The 19492-nt window shown below is 36.3% G+C and overlaps 2 protein-coding genes across 2 annotated transcripts in view; one reads left to right on the forward strand and one right to left on the reverse strand.

Annotated features, from left to right (window-relative positions):
• Positions 1-1060: 1060 nt before the first annotated feature.
• ifnphi4 (interferon phi 4) lies at positions 1061-3145 on the reverse strand. The gene is made up of 5 exons (XM_067430645.1): positions 3005-3145; positions 1741-1818; positions 1509-1652; positions 1342-1419; positions 1061-1260 (listed from the first exon to the last, which is right to left on the reverse strand). Exons 1-5 carry the CDS (start codon positions 3143-3145, stop codon positions 1171-1173), a joined length of 531 nt encoding a protein of 176 aa, XP_067286746.1. The 3' UTR covers positions 1061-1170.
• A 4103-nt stretch (positions 3146-7248) lies between these two features.
• plekhm1 (pleckstrin homology domain containing, family M (with RUN domain) member 1) overlaps positions 7249-19492 on the forward strand; it is a 28345-nt gene continuing 16101 nt past the window's right edge. Inside the window, exons 1-3 of the mRNA XM_067429801.1 lie at positions 7249-7435; positions 11105-11193; positions 18964-19208. Of these exons, the coding sequence (XP_067285902.1) occupies positions 11140-11193; positions 18964-19208 (299 nt within the window). The 5' untranslated portion in view covers positions 7249-7435; positions 11105-11139. The remainder of the gene's footprint in view (positions 7436-11104; positions 11194-18963; positions 19209-19492) is intronic.

The raw sequence follows: 19492 nt of genomic DNA on the forward strand, positions 1-19492 counted from the left end.
TCATAATTATGACATACCATATCGAAATTATGATATAAAGGCCTGGTTTCATAGACAGGGCTTAGATTAATTTGGGTCATTGAATCCAAATTAAAAAAGTAGAAACCATTTTAAATCAATGACTTTTTAAATTATTGTTTCGGCTTTTCAACTCATAATGACTTATGCCATAATTGTGATTTAAAAAAAAAAAAATATATATATATATATATATATATATAATCATAATTCTAATTTCATAATAAAGTCTTTTAAATTTTTGTCATAATTTTGATTTTTTAATCTCAAAATTTTGACTGTAATCTCAATTTAACATCATCATTTTATATTGTCACAATTATTTAGTGTCATAATTTTGACTTTTTAACCTCATGATTTCGACCATAATTTAAATTTAATGTCATAATTATGACTTTTAAAGTCATAATTGAAACTTTTGTCATAATTTTGACATTTATTTCATAATTAATGTCATAATTATGTCTTATTATGTCATCATTTTGATTTATTAATCTGAATTTTGAGTATAATTTCAATTTAACGTCATAATTTTGACTTTTTGTGTCCTAATTATGACATATAAAAAAAGCATATCTATATGACGTGTGTGGTTTAGTGGATAATGTCCAGCTTTTTTTGACAAGTGTATAATTTGTAGTGTTTTAAAATGCTTATTTTTAAAAGGTGTTGTAGTTGTATTTAGTGTGCAAACAGGGTAAAACATTGTTTTAAAAGGATTCCAAAAAAAAATCATAAATTCACAAAATATATTAAAAACAATTCAAGTTTTTATTAAATGCCAGAAATACAAAAGGAGTTTGTTATCGCTTCATTTACTGCATCACTGCATTTTTGCATATTAATGTCACAGTCATAAAGGATCCATTAATAAATAAATGAATAAATATGTATAAAAGCTTTAAAAAAATATACAACATATATTATATAAATAATATTAAATATATTTAAATAGCATAAATATTGAATAAATAACATAAATAAATAACAATTCTAAATCATTTAAAACAATGTACAAGAATAATTTAAATAAACAAAATAACTCTTTTTCAAATGTATAACAATGAATCTACTGTGAGACAACATTATAAAAAGAGGAGTGTAAACACTGATTAATAACACTGAGAGGTTTGTGAAGCTGAGGTCCAGGCGTTACGCCTGAGTGTAGAAGGGGAAAAACAGCTGGTTCATCAGACTTATGACCCGTTTTCTGACGATCTCCCAGCTTTCACCTCCATCCTCCTGCAAGAGGAATACAACATTAGGATGAGTTTCCACGTTTACAGCTGAGGGTTCGTCTTTCTAACAGAAGCAGAATCTCACCTTCTTCAGCTCTGTCATTTGTCTCAGTCTTTCGAAATAGAGATGCAGCTTTTTGTTCCTCTTCATTTTGTAATCGCCCTGCATTCAGGAAAAAAATGAATGAGTTCCTCTGGCTTGACTGATGGGGACCTTATGGATATGTGTAAACCTAAATATACTGTACTCACACATGTGCGCATTCCATCAATCTGCCTATGGATAATGTTTAAGAACTCGTCGACTTTTTTAGTTTCCCAGGGCACGACGCCGTCGTCAAAGAGGACAGTGATCTCCACCAGAGCCTGAATGACGAACAGGATCTGCTTCTCGGGCTGAGGAGAATAAACACAGATATATGTGAAAAATAGATTCATAATCAACGGTGCAAAACAGTCTTTGTGGAAAATAGTTTTTACTAACCTCTGCTCTTCTGTGGTTATTGATCAGCTCATATGGGATAGGGTTGATGCCATCGTGGTCATTATGGATTTTCTCACCCTTCAACACAGAAACAGATTTAATCATGAGACCGTAACAGAATGAACAGGTTCTTTTTTACACTGTAAACCCGAATTTTATTTTTAAGTTTAGAAATGTACAGTTTAAGTGAGCAAAACTTGCAGATTTTTATTTTGTATTTTGCTCCGAACTTGAAATATTTGAGTAAGATAATTCATACATTTAACTTAAAAATATCATTTAATCTCAAATGATTAAGTAGTGGAAACTTGACTAGCTTTACCTAATTCAATAAATGCCACCTTGCTAATTGGTAACACAAAGCTTTGGTAGCATAAGCATATCATTTGGTGAATAAGTACAGCAATATAACACATTTAACCTAGTTCTCAAACTAAGCTCATGCTCCACTCATCACCATGAGGGTAACTTCACAAAACCCCAACATAAGAGAGACTCTTCTAAACTAGCAAAACATTAGACCCTATGCCCCACTTAATGTTAATCTTGCACACACACACACACACACACAATAATATAACACATCATTTTGGCATTTCTGTCCCTTTTTGAATGGCAAAACATGCTGGGAAATAGAAATCAAAGTTTCAGTTCAATTTAAGTTTGTCTAAATGAAAAGAAACACATTCATAAAATTCAAAACAACAAAACAATTCAGATAACTTAAAGTATGTGTGTCAGCTTTGAAAATAAAAACAAAGTTCTAAGTACTCATGAAAGTTCATTTGAGTGAACTAATTGATTTAATTTGAGTTGGCTCTACTCAAATCAGCTCATTATTTTGAGCGTTAGGATCACAGTGTGTTCATCTTGAAATATTGCTAACAATATAAACATTATGCTTACGTTTTTTACACGTGTATCGCAGCATGGACATTACTACAGTTTTACTAAAAGTCATTTTACTTACTAAACCTTTTGATCAACCCTATCAATCAGAGGACAGAATGTAAAAATTGTGTGCAATATGTTTAGTATGGGTTTTTAGTTAAATACATTTTTCGGTTTTTTACACAAACAGTCCTTCATGACAAATGTTTATATAAATTATCTATTTAATTTTCTTTTTCTTTTCTTTCTTAAACACAAATAGTCCATAGTCTCTTAATTTATAGCAATACATTACATATGAAGAATAACTTTTTTTGTTTTTGTTTTTTTAAATCGAAAGAGAGCTACTTTAGAAAAGTGAAAAAGCACTCACCATCGTTCTGATCATATCCAAAGAGATTTCGTGCTGGTGCTTAAACTTGTGTTGTATCCACTTGCAGCTGAGCACCGAGCTGATGCCGCACACTGACATGAGGAGGCAGAGCTGGAGACACACACACTGGAGAGCGTTCATTCTGTCTGTCTGTCTGTCCGTCTGTCTGTCGCTTCCACAGGTCGATCCGCTTGATGATGAGCCGCTGCTGCTGCTTCAGTAGCCTACTCGCTTGTTCTTGGCTGATATTAGATGAACTTGTGTCTTCTCCTCCATTCTGTCCTCCTTTTATATGTCCGTATCTCAGAACTTTCCAAAATGAAATTCACTTTCCTCATGTCAACCTGTCGCACACCTCAGCGCAGGTAATTGCAGTCGATTGAGGGAAAGTTTCATCCGAATTCCTTCAGTGTTCTCTCATTATACAAGGGCAAATACATTAATCAATTCAATAGATATTGTATTGGTAATTTAGCCTACTGAACAATAGTGTAGGCTATAAAATGAAAAGACGAAACATGTTGCCTTGTAGATATAACATAACAGCTAAATAAACAAACAAATAGATAAACAAAAAAATAACTTTATATTATATTATATTATTATGTGCTAAAAAGAGAGGAAAATAAATAAATAAATAAATAAAATAAAAATAACAATAATTAATTTAAACATTGAAAGACTTTCTAAACATTGTTTTTAGTCCCGTTTTAAAAATATCAGTCGTTTGCGGAGCCCTCAGATGTTCAGGGAGGGCATTCCACGCTTTCTATCTATCTATCTATCTGTTTGTTTTGTGGTCAGAAGAAAAAGAAGAATTTCCGAGCGTGTACCTGAGAGAAAGTGAAATCGAAAACGTGTGACGTCATGTCGTGACGACATGCCTACCTATTTCATATTTTAATTAATCATTAAATGCTCAGGATTTATTATATTACAATTATTACAAGAATATTAGTCAGTGAAAAGACTAATGAAATGCGAAGACATATAAAATCTGGTTTAAATGCAGTGCCTTTCTATAGGCTAATAGTTCAATATAGGCTAATTGAAATGTTTTTTTTTCTTCTTTCTGTTAACTAAGGTCCTAGCCTACTAAGGTCCAGCTATATACATTTGAATACAGTTCATATGTGATATTTACAAGGTACATTTACAAGGTCAGGCCAGACAAGTTTATTTTTAGGTAATGTTGGACATGCAGGTGGTGATAAAGTGGACCATCCCTTATTTATCAAGAAAATATCCCATATCTCAGTTTTTCTCAGTCGCTTTGGTCCATTTCTTAGATCCCAACTGAAACTCTCAAGACTAGTTCAGCCTCCACATCATCAAGTCACTGTGCACACCATAAAAGCAGGCCTTGTCCCAACTTTTTTGAGATGTGTTGATTCCATGAAATTTAAAATCAACTAATTTTCCCTTAAAATTATACATTTTCTCAGTTTAAACATTTAAAATGTCATCTATATTGTATTCTGAATAAAATATTGAAATTTGAAACTTCCACATCATTGAATTTTGTTTTTATTCACAATTTGTCCCAACTCAATGTGAAACATATTCAGTGTCTTGTACCCCGTTATCTCACTAAATACAGTAATGTGTTACTTTATTGTATTTTCAAAATGGCTGTGCAAATAGTATAAAGTGCTGTCTTGAGCATTTTCAGGTAATGTCACCAAGATCTGATTTTTTTGCATTGGGAAACCTTTACAGAGTAAACTGTCATAAGTAAAACATGACACATAAACAATGCTGTCAGGACTTTTCATCTTGATGACACTGACACTTTCATTGAATACTTGCTTTTGAGGAATAATCCAGTTTGAGCAAGTAACACGCTTCTGCAGGTTATCAACTATTTTGCGGTTTGTACTAATTGTTTTGAAAACTGAATTAACTGTTGTGCAAGTGCTAGTGATGTGAGAAATGCACCTAAGCGACTGAGATTGTATTATTGTCATCAAAATCATAGTCATAATTTACATCTGAAAATACCGACAGCGCACACTGTTATGTTGAGAACATGACTCTCTTTTTTGTGAACAATGACACAAGGACTTGTCATTCTGATGGCACTGAGATGTTTATTGATACTCACTTTTGAGAGATAATGATTTTGAGCCGGTAACAGGCTTTCGCAGGTAATCTATTGTGTAGTGCTGATTGTACCAACTATTTTGAGAAATGCACCGACTGGTTTGCAAATCTTAAGGACGTTTCAAGAAATGTACCAAAGCGACTGAGAAAAACTGTAATTAAAAACACATGATTTATTAACACATATTATCACACAAACATAACAACATATTTAACAAACCCAAAATATCCTAGGCTGAGTAAAACTCATCAGTTTACTCAACGCATGTGTAAAATTTAAAGCAACTGATAGAACATGTTGCTGACCTTAAATTTGATCATCTGAATATCAGAATGTTCCGAAAGGAAAATGAACTACAACATGTTACAGTTTTTCTCAATTGCTTTGGCTTAATTCTCGAATGAGTTTTTTTCTCTCTCTCAAAACAATGTTCCTATATCTCTGAATAATTCTGAACAGTGCAATTTAGATTATAATTTCTTATTGATTTAAGCTATTTGCATTTGTTTTGGCAATTGTGCAGAATTGTTAGCACAACTGTCTACAATTTGCACAATGACTATGCACATGGGCGGCATGAAAATATAATAATCTAAAAAAATCACCACCACTTTTTAACATGGAGGAACATCGCAATCCTGAACAGCATCAGTACATAACTGTACATTTAAGCTTACATTTAAGACATTTCTTCAAAAAATAAATCTACTGATAAATACAAATGATCAATTTTCTTTGTGCGTCCTACATTATTGACTTTTCCATCATTTTTTACCCACTGTCTGAATCTGTATTTACAGTAAAAAGCTCAGTGTGTTCTACGCAAGAGCATTAAATCTGTACAATGGCATTATTGTACAGGATAGAAAGCTAAAAAAAAAAAAGCTAAAAAAAAAATGTGTAGCCTATATAACAATTGTTTCCATGGTGACAAAACTTTTAAAGTTTTTGAGCAGGGTGGTTCACATGAAGACATGATGACATAAACACTTTTTATTTTGGTGGCATTGGACAATTTACTGACACAATAAAAGGCTTTCAAGCATGAATTAAATGATTTGTAAAAGAAATAAACAACAACAATAATAATAATAATAATAATAATAATAATAATTAAATGCTATAGGCTATACCGTTTTTCTCAATTTAACAAACTTTCAATGTACATAAATATGGAATATAACATCATGGATCATGTGATGGCTCACGCGATGAAACAGTGTTTACAAGTTGTGAAGAGATTAACTTCTTTTTCACAAGTGCAGGTTTGATTTTTACTCTAGAATAAATGTAAAAAAGGAATTTCCAAGTGGTATACCTGAGAGAAAGTGAAATCGAAAGTGATCGAGTGACGTCGTGATCGGGACATGCCTACCTAATAAATATTTTAATTCATCATCGAATGCTCAGGAATTATTATATTACAATTACAACAAGAATGTTAGTCAGTGAAAAGACTAATGCAATGAGCAAGATCAATCATAGAGTAAAATATAGCCTAATTGTCAGTTTCGCGAATGTTGCCCCGTGGCTTACTGATGACGTAATGGTTTGAGTCGAAACATCATGATGAGGAAAATAAAATCTGGTTTAACCAAGGTCCAGCTATAGCCTAATATTTAAATAGGCTATGAATAGTTATCGGTAATCAAAATATGGTCAGTTATTTACAAGGCAAACATTTTTTAGAATACAATTCCGTGATTGCGACGTTTTATCTTACAATGATGTTTTTTTCACACAATTGCGAGTTTACATCTCGCAATTCTGACTTTTCCCCTTTAAAGGGAAAAATAGTGACTTTTTTCCTCAGAATTGTGTTTTCATTAATTAATCATTTTATTATCACCTTTTTACAATATTAATTATATTTCTTGCTTATATTTGATTCTTTAAATTACTTTTTAACTATGCTGATTGTTGGTTGTAACCGTGTGGCGTTTAATTAATTTCCATTACACATAAATTCAGCAGTAAGAAAATAATTGACTTTTGCCGTCTGTTTAGTTTAGAAAAGCATGCGGTTTTAGGGTTTTATGTCTACAGTTCTCCTCGCCGGAGTCTTCAGCACGCTCAATGCTGCGCAAGAGTTGCGCAAGATCTCCAGTAGTCAACAGGAACACGATGAACTCTGCGTTGATTACCCATCCTGCCTTTCGCGTCAGCTGATCACATTCACATCGCCTGTTTGCTCTTCTGTTTTCCTGTATCAGTGAACGCGAGTGACAGATATCACACTCGTGTCGATTCGGTAAGAGGAACGAAAGCACATCAGTCATGACCGTGTCGTGTTGAATCGCCACCGCGACAGATAAACGCAGAACATGGTGAGTGTACGAGCTTATTGTGTTCACTGTATTAGCAATAATAATCTTAGCAGAATTGTCTGTTGTCTTATGAGCTGATCCTTTTAGACTAATTCCTAATAAGAAAGTTTGTATCTGTTCGTGTGTCATTTAAGGGTGCTTGTGATTTTACCGTGTTACAGTTTAGACTATAAACAAAAGGTTACAGTATGTAAACAGTGCTTCTGGGAGGGTTGTCGTGTTCAATGAGTAAACTGCCGTGAATTTTGTTGATGAAAAAGAAGTACACTTGAGCAAGCTTTAATGCTTATTACTAAAATAACATTAATAAAATAACAAATAACAATATGCCAAAGTGCCAAGCGAATGTAACGTTTTCAGATAACTGTTACTTAACTGCATGTTAATTTCAATTTAATGAAAATGTATTAACTTAAATGTATATAAAAACGTAATAGTTCTTTTTGACCCACTTAGGCACATCTTGTATGTGATTTCATAAATTTGTTATCTTTGAAATACGGTGAAGTGCACTGTCAAATGTACATATAAGCATTTAATGGTCAACTAAAAATAAATCCTGAATGTCATTTCGGTATCACTTTACAGAGTCTCTGCTACATGTAGTAAATTATGCATAATTACATGCAACTAACCCTAAACCAAACCTAATCCTAACTCTGTAGTAAATACATGTAGTTTATTAATATTACTCATTACTTAAAAGTACAATCACAATGTAATAAGGACAACTTAAAATAACAGGGTTAGGTATGAGGAAGTTTAAATATAGTTTAAATTTAATATTGAATAACAAATTAGTTATAATTAAAATCCAGTACTTTGCAGTATTATGCTAGTCAATACATCACAATAAGTGTTTAAAAACAATTTAAAACATAATGATTTAAAATGTACTTTTTTATTTTGACATTATTACAAAGTGCACTTGCGTTCAGAAACAGTTGTTAAGTGTACTCTAGGTACACTTCAATGGTCTTGTCATTATTTTATCTGCAAGTACAGCCCCCCCCCCCCCAAAAAATGCTTGTTTTATCATTTGTGATACACTACAAGTGCACATTTATTGCACTTGTTTTTCACAAGTGTGACTTATCTACATGGACTTATTTTGCTTTACAGTTAATTTGATGTAAAATTAATATGTCAACATTTGTATGTACTTAATTGACGTGCGACTGAGATTCTATGTGAAGAGGAAACTTGCAGGGCTCTGTGTATCAGTTCCACTATTCGCTAACTAAACAAAGACTTCCAGTAAACGCTTTTCTTCTCCTCATTGTGTTTTTGGTAGCTACAATATAATATCCTTTATTATTTGAACATGTAGTGAAGTGTAACACGAGTTGTACAACCGTCAGTTTAACCTAGAAAAGATCTACAGATAGATGATTATACATGAGCTGAGAGAATTTAATTGGTATCATTTAAATAAGGAGATTCTCATCTCACATACACCAATTGAATAACATTGACTTAATATTGTGTTGGTCCTCCTTTTGCTGCTAAAAGAGCCCAGACCCATCAAGGGCATGGATTCCACTAGACCCCTGACGGTGTGCTGTGGTACACCAAGATGTTAGCTTAGCTGCAGATCCTTTAAGTTCTGTAAGTTGTGAGGGTGGGCCTCCATGGATCAGACTTGTTTGTTCAGCACATCCCACGGATGCTCCATTGGATTGATATCTGGGGGATTTGGAGGCCAAGTCAGCACCTTAAATTCGTTGTTCTCCTCAGACCAGTTGCTTTGTGGCAGGGCACATTATCCTGCTAAAAGAGGCCACAGCCGGCAGGGAATACCATTTCCATCAAAGGGTGGACATGGTCTGTAACAATGCTTAGGTAGGTGGTACATGTCAAAGTAACATCAACATGGATGGCAGGTCCCAAGTTTACCCAGCAGAACATTGCCCAAAGCATCACACTGCATATGCCGGCTTGTCTTTTTCCCATAGTGCATCCTGGTGCCATGTGTTCCCCAGGTAAGCGAAGCACATGCACCCTGACCATCCATGTGACGTAGAAGAAAACGTGATTCATCAGACCAGGCCACCTTCTTCCATTGCTCCGTTGTCCAGTTCTGATGCTCATGTTCCACTGTTTTTCACTTTCAGCGGTTGACAGGGGTCAGCATGGTCACCCTGACTGGTCTGCAGCTATACAGCCCCATATGCAACAAACTGAGATGCACTGTGTATTCTGACACCTTTCTATCAGCCAGCATTTACTTCTTGAGCCATTTGAGCTCTAGCTCGTCTGTTTGATTGGACCACAGGGGCCACCCTTTGCTCCCCACTTTCATCAATGAGCCTTGGCCACCCATGACCCTGTCGCTGCTTCACCACTGTTCCTTTCTTGGACCACTTTTGATAGATTCTTACCACTGCAGGCGGGAACACCCCACAAGAGCTGCAGCTGCTCTGATCCAGTCGTCTATCATCACAATTTGGCCCTTGTCAAACTCACACAAATTCTTAGGCTTGCCCATGTTTCCTGATTTAAACACATTAACTTTGAGGACAAAATGTTCACTTGTAACAACAGCACTCTTTTTACCATTAATTTACTCAGATTCAGATTTACTCCAATAAGGTGTCGATTTCTAAAGTTTAATTTGAGGCAACCACATAATGGAGATATTAAAGCAGGCATTCTCAACGCTGGTCCTCGAGGACCACTGTCCTGCAGTGTTTAGCCCTGCGTCCCAATTCGCATACTATCTATCCTAAATAGTATTCGAAAATAGAATTAGTATGTCCCAAATCGTAGTATGCTGAAAAGAGTATTCCAAAGATTACCGGATGGTTTACTATTTCCGGTCCGAATTCACAGTATGGATCGATGGGCACTCTAACGGCTGATATTGCCCACAACCCACTGCGAGTTGGACGAGGATTCGATTAGAACTACAAACGCAGATAAAAAGCGTTAATAAACTACAAACATGACGGATGTGCGAGTTCGACGGTTAAGTAGAGAAGTTTAGATAAAGGGGTTTGAGTGACCAACTATATTTCAATAATATTTAACCTGACAAAAATATATTTATTCAGTGTTGTCACATTATATTTCACATGCAGCAACATTGTGAACTTTTTTAATGACACGTTTGGCCATTCACTTTTAAATGCATCATTATATTTAAACTGCAAACACATGAGGAGAGTCTCTGCATTAAAGAAACACACACGACAGATCAACGAGCGGCTGCATTTCTCTCCGATACGGTAGGAGATTAAACTGAATGTGGAGGATTTGAACTGTGACGAATCTGACGATGATTGACAGGGCAGATAAACGGTGACGGGATGCACGTAACTAAGCGACAGAGTCCGTTAAAGATGGCGAAGTAGTATGTCCCGAAGCTTGCATACTTTTCTGCTACACACTCAAAAGTATATACTTTTTCTTCACAAAAAGAGTACATACTTTTAGGACGTAGTATAAGTAGGCGAATTGGGACGCAGGATAGGTCCCACTCCAACCCTAATCAAACACACCTGAACCAGCTAATTATGCTCTTCAGGATTACAGGCAGGTGAGTTTGATTAAGGTTGGAGCTAAACTCTGCAGGACAGTGGCTCTTGAGGACCAGGATGAGAACCCTTGTATTAAAGAATCTGAGACTGTTACAAAATGTTACAACATTTTCATTTGCCTATTTTGCAGTGTGTAAAGTGCGTCTAATTGAAGTCAGAGGAGCCATGCTGGCCACCCAAACACCTGAGAGCGGCCCAGAGGCAAAAGATGTCAAACAGGTTCGTAACTTCCTCATCTTTTTATAAATTAGTTGGATTGTGGACATTACAAGGTCATTGATAGGAATGCTTTCACATCTTGTTGAGCAGGAAATTTATTTGGCAGATTAATTTATAAACCTGGATTAGTTCTTGTAAACCTGTGTTAAATCAACGGTGATGTGTTTGATGAATGTTAAAGGATTAGTTCACCCAAAAATGTAACATTCTGTCATTAATTCCTCACATTTATGTCATTCCAAACCTTTAAGATGTTCATCTTCGAAACAAATGAAGATTTTTTTTTTGTTTTGTTTTTTTTTGTGATGAAATTGGAGATCTATCTGATCCCTCCATGGACAGCAATTTAATGAACACTTTTAAAGGGATCCCATGGTGTTGAGACTTGTATGGCTTAATATAACATAAATGATGTCTCTTACTGAATTATGTAGTAGAAAACCCATGAAAGATCTACGTTATTTTAAAAATCGATTTTATATTTGGACCATGGGCGGCGCCATTTTGTTTGCGTTCTAGGTTGATGACGTAGAGTGGTTGAACTCCTCAATCAGCTGGCATTACCCGTAGCTATTTTTACCACAACGCAACTCGAAAATTGTTTCAGAGTTAAACAAAACCAATGAATTCCTTTGTAATTATACTTAAAACACACTCAAACATACATGTGCACACAAACTCACCTACACAAGTCACAAACAGATCGGCGGGCGCGCACATGACAGGCTCTGTCTCAATCGAGATGTTGGGCTGCTCAGTCTCCACGACAGGGGCTGAATCTGAAATCGACCCTATACCCTTAAATAGGGCATTATTTGAAGGGACGGACATTTGTAGTGTTGTCCGACACCATAGTGGACATGTTCGAGTGCAGTCATTCAGTCTCACGTTCCACCGCAATAACGAGTAAAGCCGATTTACAAACAGCTGTCCGACTTCACGCACTCAAACATACATGTGCACACAAACTCTCTCTCTCACACAGACTCACACACACCCCAACAGATCGGCGCGAACACAGCAACACACACACACACCAACAGATCGGCGCGAACACACACACAACCCAACAGATCGGCGCGAACACACACACACACACGCACGCACTGCGCGCGCATACATAACCCTCAATCTATTCCCTGTGTATATCCTGTTCAACACATCCTGTTCCCCAGATAGACTGTTGATAGTAGATTAACTATAATGCCTAATGTGACCAGCAGAGGGAAATATCTAGGTAGGACGATGGGATAAAGTAACGTGAGGAAGAGAGGCAGGATGTTTTGGTGATGATGCATGCGATTGAGACAGAGCAGTCAGGTGTGTGTGTGCGCGCCCGCCGATCTGTTTGTGACTTGTGTAGGTGAGTTTGTGTGCACATGTATGTTTGAGTGTGTTTTAAGTACAATTACAAAGCAATTCATTTGTTTTGTTTAACTCTGAAACAATTTTCGAGTTGCGTTGTGGTAAAAATAGCAACGGGTAACGCCAGCTGATTGAGGAGTTCAACCACTCTACGTCATCAACCTAGAACGCAAACAAAATGGCGCCGCCCATGGTCCAAATATAAAATCGATTTTTTAAATAACGTAGATCTTTCATGGGTTTTCTACCACATAATTCAGTAAGAGACATCATTTATGTTATATTAAGCCATACAAGTCTCAACACCATGGGATCCCTTTAAGGTTCAGAAAGGTAGTGAAGATATTGTTAAAATGGTCCAAATTACTACAGGGGTTCAACCTTGATTTTGTTAAGCAACAAGAATACTTTTTGGGCACACAAGCCCCCCAAAATAATGACTTTATTCAACAATTTCTTGTCTGTGTCAGTCTAGTAGTAAATACAGTGCTGCACTTCCGAGTTGTATGTCAGAACGATGGCTTCCCATTGGCCAGCTTTTTGCCTCAGCATCACACTCATTCGTTTCTTTTGCTAGTTTCAGCCCAACGCAGTTTTCATTTTCACATCCTGCGCCATGTTGTTTAAGTAGCAAATGCACTCGTGCCCATCTGTTCGCCCATGAGCATGCTGGTCTGAAAACCAGGTGTGGTCAGGCGCAATGTTGGCGTGTTGCTATTTTGAGGAACTGAAAATGACTGTGCCATTGACCAACAAAACCTCCTCTAAATCAATAGTGCAGTATTTTTTGTGTTATTTGAAAGGCGCGTTAGTAATATATGCCTATAGACGGGTGCACAACGCACGTACACTCACAGGGACCCGCAGCAGCGCACTAACATGCAAAATATGAAAAATAAAAGGATTAATCTTTTACAGTGTATTGTTGTGTAGATAAAAATGCCTGTCATAATGGCTAATCATTGCATCTATCGGAATTTCCTATTTGCAGTAAGGATAAATGAAATTGGCTACTTATTTAACCAATCATGGCAATAAACACATGTATTTAAACTGACTCGTCAGGTTGAGGGTGTCTATGCATCCCCGTAAATGGCAAATCCAGCATGGTGTAAGCGCAGCTGGCTTTTAAAGGGAATGGGAGATGAGACTCTGATTGGTTTATTGCACATTAGGCTATATTTATCATAGTGATAACTGTTAAGCCTACTAAAATTGCACTAACTGTAGAAGGGAAATCTGATTGTAGTTGAAATCTGGGTACCGTTGGGCTGAATCACGTATGGGGGAAGTTTAGTCCCGTCAGCAAGGCACGCAAACAGGAGTTGTTTGTTTTTAAGACAGCCTTTTTGTGTTTTGAGTATATTTGGCACCACCTATTGTTTCGGGTGTATTATTGACATGTAAAAGGCTAGACTGTAGACCCTGACTATAATACAAAGCCGTTTTTTTAGATGTAATTTTAAGAATAAAAACCTCTAATATTCGTATATATCGCAATGTCAGTTTCTTCCATTATCGCACAGCCCTAGTTTTAATACAGTTAGTTAAAACAAGTTTATTAGAAGCCACAGTTTGCGTGTTGTCTTGTAGATTTCAGACCGCACACATAGAATGGAAACTAGACAAGTATTTGACCTTATGAGAGAAGTGACTGCAGAACATAAGGTTTTTTTGTCTGAACATTTCCTCTTTATTTGTCTAAGACTTTTGCTTTTAGCTGTATTTCTGTAGCACTTTTCTGTAGCATGCATATATATATATATATATATATCTTCTTAAAGAGGTAGCTCAGATGATCAGACATCATGTATTCAGAATAATTTTTCTTTTTAAATATTTTTTGCTGTTTACACACATGCAACAAGATCTAATCTGTACCAGTTTCCTCATTTATCATACACTAGGTGCTTATCACGATCAACCCTTAAAGGCAAACTCAGTGTTTCGTGGTCATCTTGACTTCATTCTTCTCAGAAACATGACTACTGAGGCTTGCATGCTATTTGACTTATTTAAAGTTGCCATGCTGAATTTCCATATCTTTGATTGGCAGCGCTTTGGCTCAGTCAGTCAGCTGACATCAGGTGACAGTCTGTCTCTAGGTATTGCTCACATTCACATGGCAAAACACGATGACTTCTCCGTTCTGCCTTCTTCTCTTAGATCCTCAGGAAACAGCACAATGCTTGCAAAGCAAAGTGTAAATTTGTTTTTGTTGTTGCAAGAGCTTTTCTTGATTTGATCTGCTGACCTAGATATCACGATGATTCCAGTGACCTGATCACACCAACAATGGATTACAATCAATGCAAATTGCAGGCCCTTAAACTTTATTGATTTTGACTGAGTCAAAAAGGAGCGTTTTTGCTGAGTCACTAAATCAATGGCTATTGCTTTAATGTGTTTCCTGGTATTTTCCTCCATGGTTTAATTTTGACATCTTGTTTTGAAAAGGTGTCTAAACGAATGCATTACAGACTCAAACGACCTTTATTTAAATAGCGCTTTTATACCATGGGCTGTCTGAGTAGTCGATTCTGATTTGACTGCAATAACCCGCCCACTTTGTTGGTTTGTCCAACAAGCCTTGGGGCTCTGACATGCCGCACATCATGTTCTCACACAGTAAAAAATACATCGCGAAGCAAAGAGGGCAATGTGCCCACAGACAGGACATAGCAGGTTACTTTTGAAATAAAACAGTCTCAACTTTAAAATTTTGTTGAAATTTAAAGCATAAAATAAATATGAATGAACTTCAGAAGCAATGTCACTTCAACTGCGGAAACACCAACACTAACAAGTTTATGAATGTCACAAAAGTAATTTATAGCTATTTTCCATCTTATTAAGACATTTGACCATTTTTTTTTTTGTCAAAATGCAACTTGTCATTTTGATTTTAATGTTTGTTTTTCACCTCTTTGGGTGTATACCTTCATTGAAAACAGAATTCTTGTTTGGCAATGTCTTTTACAACATTTTAAACAATTTTAAAACATTTTATGCACTAATAACATACAGTAACATTCTTTGTAACATATTCTGATAAACAATAAGTGATAAACAATATTTATAAATTCATTTACAATGCAGACTGATAGTTAATTCAACACAGTTTGATTTCATGCTAGAGAACATTTATTTGTCCGTCACGGCTTTCTGTAAATATTCTTTCAAAGAAATTTCTAATGTCAGCGTGCTAACAAGCACATTCACAAAGGTGATTTGCGTACTTTCACAAAATATAAAATGCGGTACTTACATGTTCTGAATATGAAGTTGGACACAAACAGTTGGTATTGATCTATCTTTGAGAAGCAACTTTTGTGCTAGTCCTGCCTTTTACTGACCCTCATTTGCAAAGCTGCCCAATGTAAATTGATTCACACACACACATATTCTGAAAACATTCAGTAAACGTAATGGGAGGACTTAAATAGGACCAAAAAAAAACTTTCTAGGTTGTTAAGGTCCTTACAACGTTATGGGAATGTAATGTACAAAGCACTGCACTGAACAAGATACGTTGCTGCGCAGTCCCAACATCTGACTAACCGAGAATTATATAGGAATGTTCTGTTAATGTTCCAAATATCCATTTTGTAAAGTTGCTGTGTGACTGACCATAGAATAACCAAAATGGATCATATCGCATATGTCATATCGGGAACGTTATTATATGACCAACTGGGACCATATGGGAATGTTCTTTTAACATCCCAAATATCCTTTTTTTTTATTTTTTTAAGTTGCTGTGAGTCCATGGAATAACCAAAATGGAACCTCCCCCAAAAATCATATAAGTAACATTTATTATATGAGCAAAAGAGGACCACGTGGGAACGTCCTGTAAACATCTTAAATATCCTCTTTGTAACATGTGACCATAGAATAACCAAAATGGAAAGTCTGGATTTTTTTTTTTTTTTTTTGTATGATTAACAGAAGACCATGTGGGAACATTCTGTTAGCGTTCTATATGTTCTCTTTGTATTGAACTTTGAACTTCAGCGTTTTCAGACAGATTATTAAACATTTTTTTTAATTTAAATTAATAAAATTTCAACATAAATGTAATAAGCTAACATTTAGCAGCAACTTTTTAAACATTTAAATCTGCACTATGTAACTTTTCTGTCTGCTAGATGGGCGCCTATTCAAATAAGGCATAACTTGATGACTTGTGGTCTTCACCTTACAGCTGGTGGAAAATTGGACTCGGGCAGAAATCATGTTCATGGATGCGATTTATTAATGTGTATATTGAGGCAGACTGTATAATGAGGCAGAGCAGGGCAGAGTGTTAAGGAGCTGAGCAAGGCCCCTGGAGTGATTGTTACGCAAACACACACCTCGCGAGCAGCGGGACTTTAAATATGGCGGGACAAAGTCTTCTGCGCCTTTTCCGTTTTTCCAGGTCATGAGTATGAGGTAACGCAGCTCTGTTTCTCATATTAGATACATTTGAGTGTGTTTAAAACATTACTCTGTGCATTCGCTCAGTGGCTGCTGTGACACTTTACCACACTGCTAAGAATAAAGAGTTTTTGCCAAATAACTATAACTGATGAAAATGACCAACATTTGTACAATTCTTCCAGTCATATATCACACTGCAAGCTTTAAGTTTTCAATGCTGGCAAATTACCATGGTATAAGTGCGATAATCAATGGCTAGCTGTGCATTCAATGATTTGAACCATTTATGGCAGTCCTGGTCTAATGGTTCACGAGTCAGACTGGTTAAGGCTTCGATTCTTAATATCGACAGGAAATGACTAGGGTCATTGAGCAAGGCACCAAACCCTCGATTGCAGCAAAATGGCTGTGGTTGTGTGTGTCCACAATCTGCTATGTTAACCACTCACTACTCCTAATATGTGTGCACTAACTTGAATGGGTTAAGTGCATAGGACAAATTCCTATGGGTTTCCATATTTGGCCTTCACGTAGGGCTGTGAACAATCACATCCAAAATAAAAGTTTGTGTTTACAAAAAATATATTTGTACTGTGTATAATTACTATGCATTTATAAATACACACACATGCATGAATATATTTATAATATATAAAATATTTTTATTTATATATTTATAATACATACAAACACACAGTATTTTGATGCAAATATTTCTTAAATATATACATGTATGATTGTGCATTCAAATATACATAATTATACACAGTACACACGCATATATTAAATAAACACAAACTTTTATTTTGGATCCGATTAATCGCGATGAATCGTTTACAGCCCTACCGTCATGTCATTTTGACTTTCAAATGGCTCTACTCCATTTTGCGTCATGTGGTTCTTTCCCTCCATACTATGCGGTACAATATTTTAATGCACAGCTAGCCATGGATTATCTAGCCTGGATGCCAGCTGAATTTAGCCCCGCCCACACAAATTTTAGGTCGGGCAGTTCGGTTTTGCCTTGCTCCATAGAGGAGTGATTATCCCCGAACAGAAACTGTTCGGACCAATGAAATCATCAAGGGCGGGCTTTAGACGATGACTGACAGATGATCAACAGTAACGTAATCAGGCACCTCATTAAAGGAGCTTGGGTTATATTTGTTTGAATCCTAAACGGAGAGCTTGTTTGTATATGCATTCACCATCACAATTTCTCTCAGAAATGATGATCATGTTGGGTAAGTACTCTGTGTATCATTAAATTATTTTACAACACTGGCAAAGATTGTGTATTCCAGCCTGATTTCAGCGCGCGTGCAAACAGGGTTGCCAAGTTTTTACAACAAAACGCGGCAACTACTAGGGGGGTTCTCCGGTGAAAAAATGGCGTTTGGGGGGTAAAATGTGTGTTATTTTGGCAAGGTTGCCTGCTAAAATTCGCACTCCAGGGTCTATATATCACATAATAGTCGCTTCAACCCGCAGACATAGTAAAGAACCCGCGGAAAAAACGCGGACTTGGCATCACAGTGCAGTTGAGCTCTGTTGACATTTGACAAGTAACGTTATGCGTCCCTTCGTTGCTCTGATTGGTTGTAGGTCTGTCCAATTGATGTCTTTCCTAGTTCGGTTGAAACACGGCTCATAATCACAGCCCAATGGAGCAGTTTCAGACTCAAATTCTGACTAGAATTGACTATGACCACGTCAGGCTATGGATTATCCCTTATTTATACAATACAGATTTTTTTCAAAACTAAAAATGACGAAGTCAACTCAATTAAATTCAGTGTTGCTTTAGTTCAATAACAATGTAAAGTTTGTCAATTATGAAACTAGTTCAATTCAGCTATAAGCAAATCTTCAGAAGACAATAGTGTCCTTCTTCGGCTTAATTTAAGTTCAGTTCATGTCAGTGTAGTCAAATTTACTGAATATTATGCTGAACAACAATAACCCCTCTGTTCTCCTCAGTGGATCAAGGAAAAGATCGCATGGACGCTAAAAGCTCTGCAGAAGCGCTACATCACCACAGACACTGCGGTCACCAGCGAGGACCTGGAGGCGAACCTGCTGTGTTGTGCTTTGGAGGCGGCTTTCATACATGGAATCAAGAGCAAGTTCATCAGATATGACGGAGGTCATTCGCGCAAAGGAGGATCACGAGGAACACTTCCTCAACCGGTCTTCTGGAGCCTGTTGAAGACCGTCACACACCGGTGGGTCATAGGTTAGAATATCTAAAGAAAATTTAAAAAGTCATCCTATTTCTTAAAGGGCTAAAATTTGAATTGTTGTCATTTATTCACCCTCAAGTTGTTCCAAACCAGTATGAGTTTCTTTCTTCTGCTGAACACAAAATATTTGAAAGATTATGGTTAACCAAACAGTTGATGGACCTCATTGACTTCCATAGTATTTTATTTCATACTATGGAAGTCAATGGGATCTACAACTAGCTTTTTGCTGCGTTCATGCCATGTCGTAATTACTGTAACTACAA

Source organism: Pseudorasbora parva, chromosome 21, assembly GCF_024679245.1.
Source record: "Pseudorasbora parva isolate DD20220531a chromosome 21, ASM2467924v1, whole genome shotgun sequence".
In the NCBI taxonomy this organism is placed as follows: Eukaryota; Metazoa; Chordata; class Actinopteri; order Cypriniformes; family Gobionidae; genus Pseudorasbora; species Pseudorasbora parva.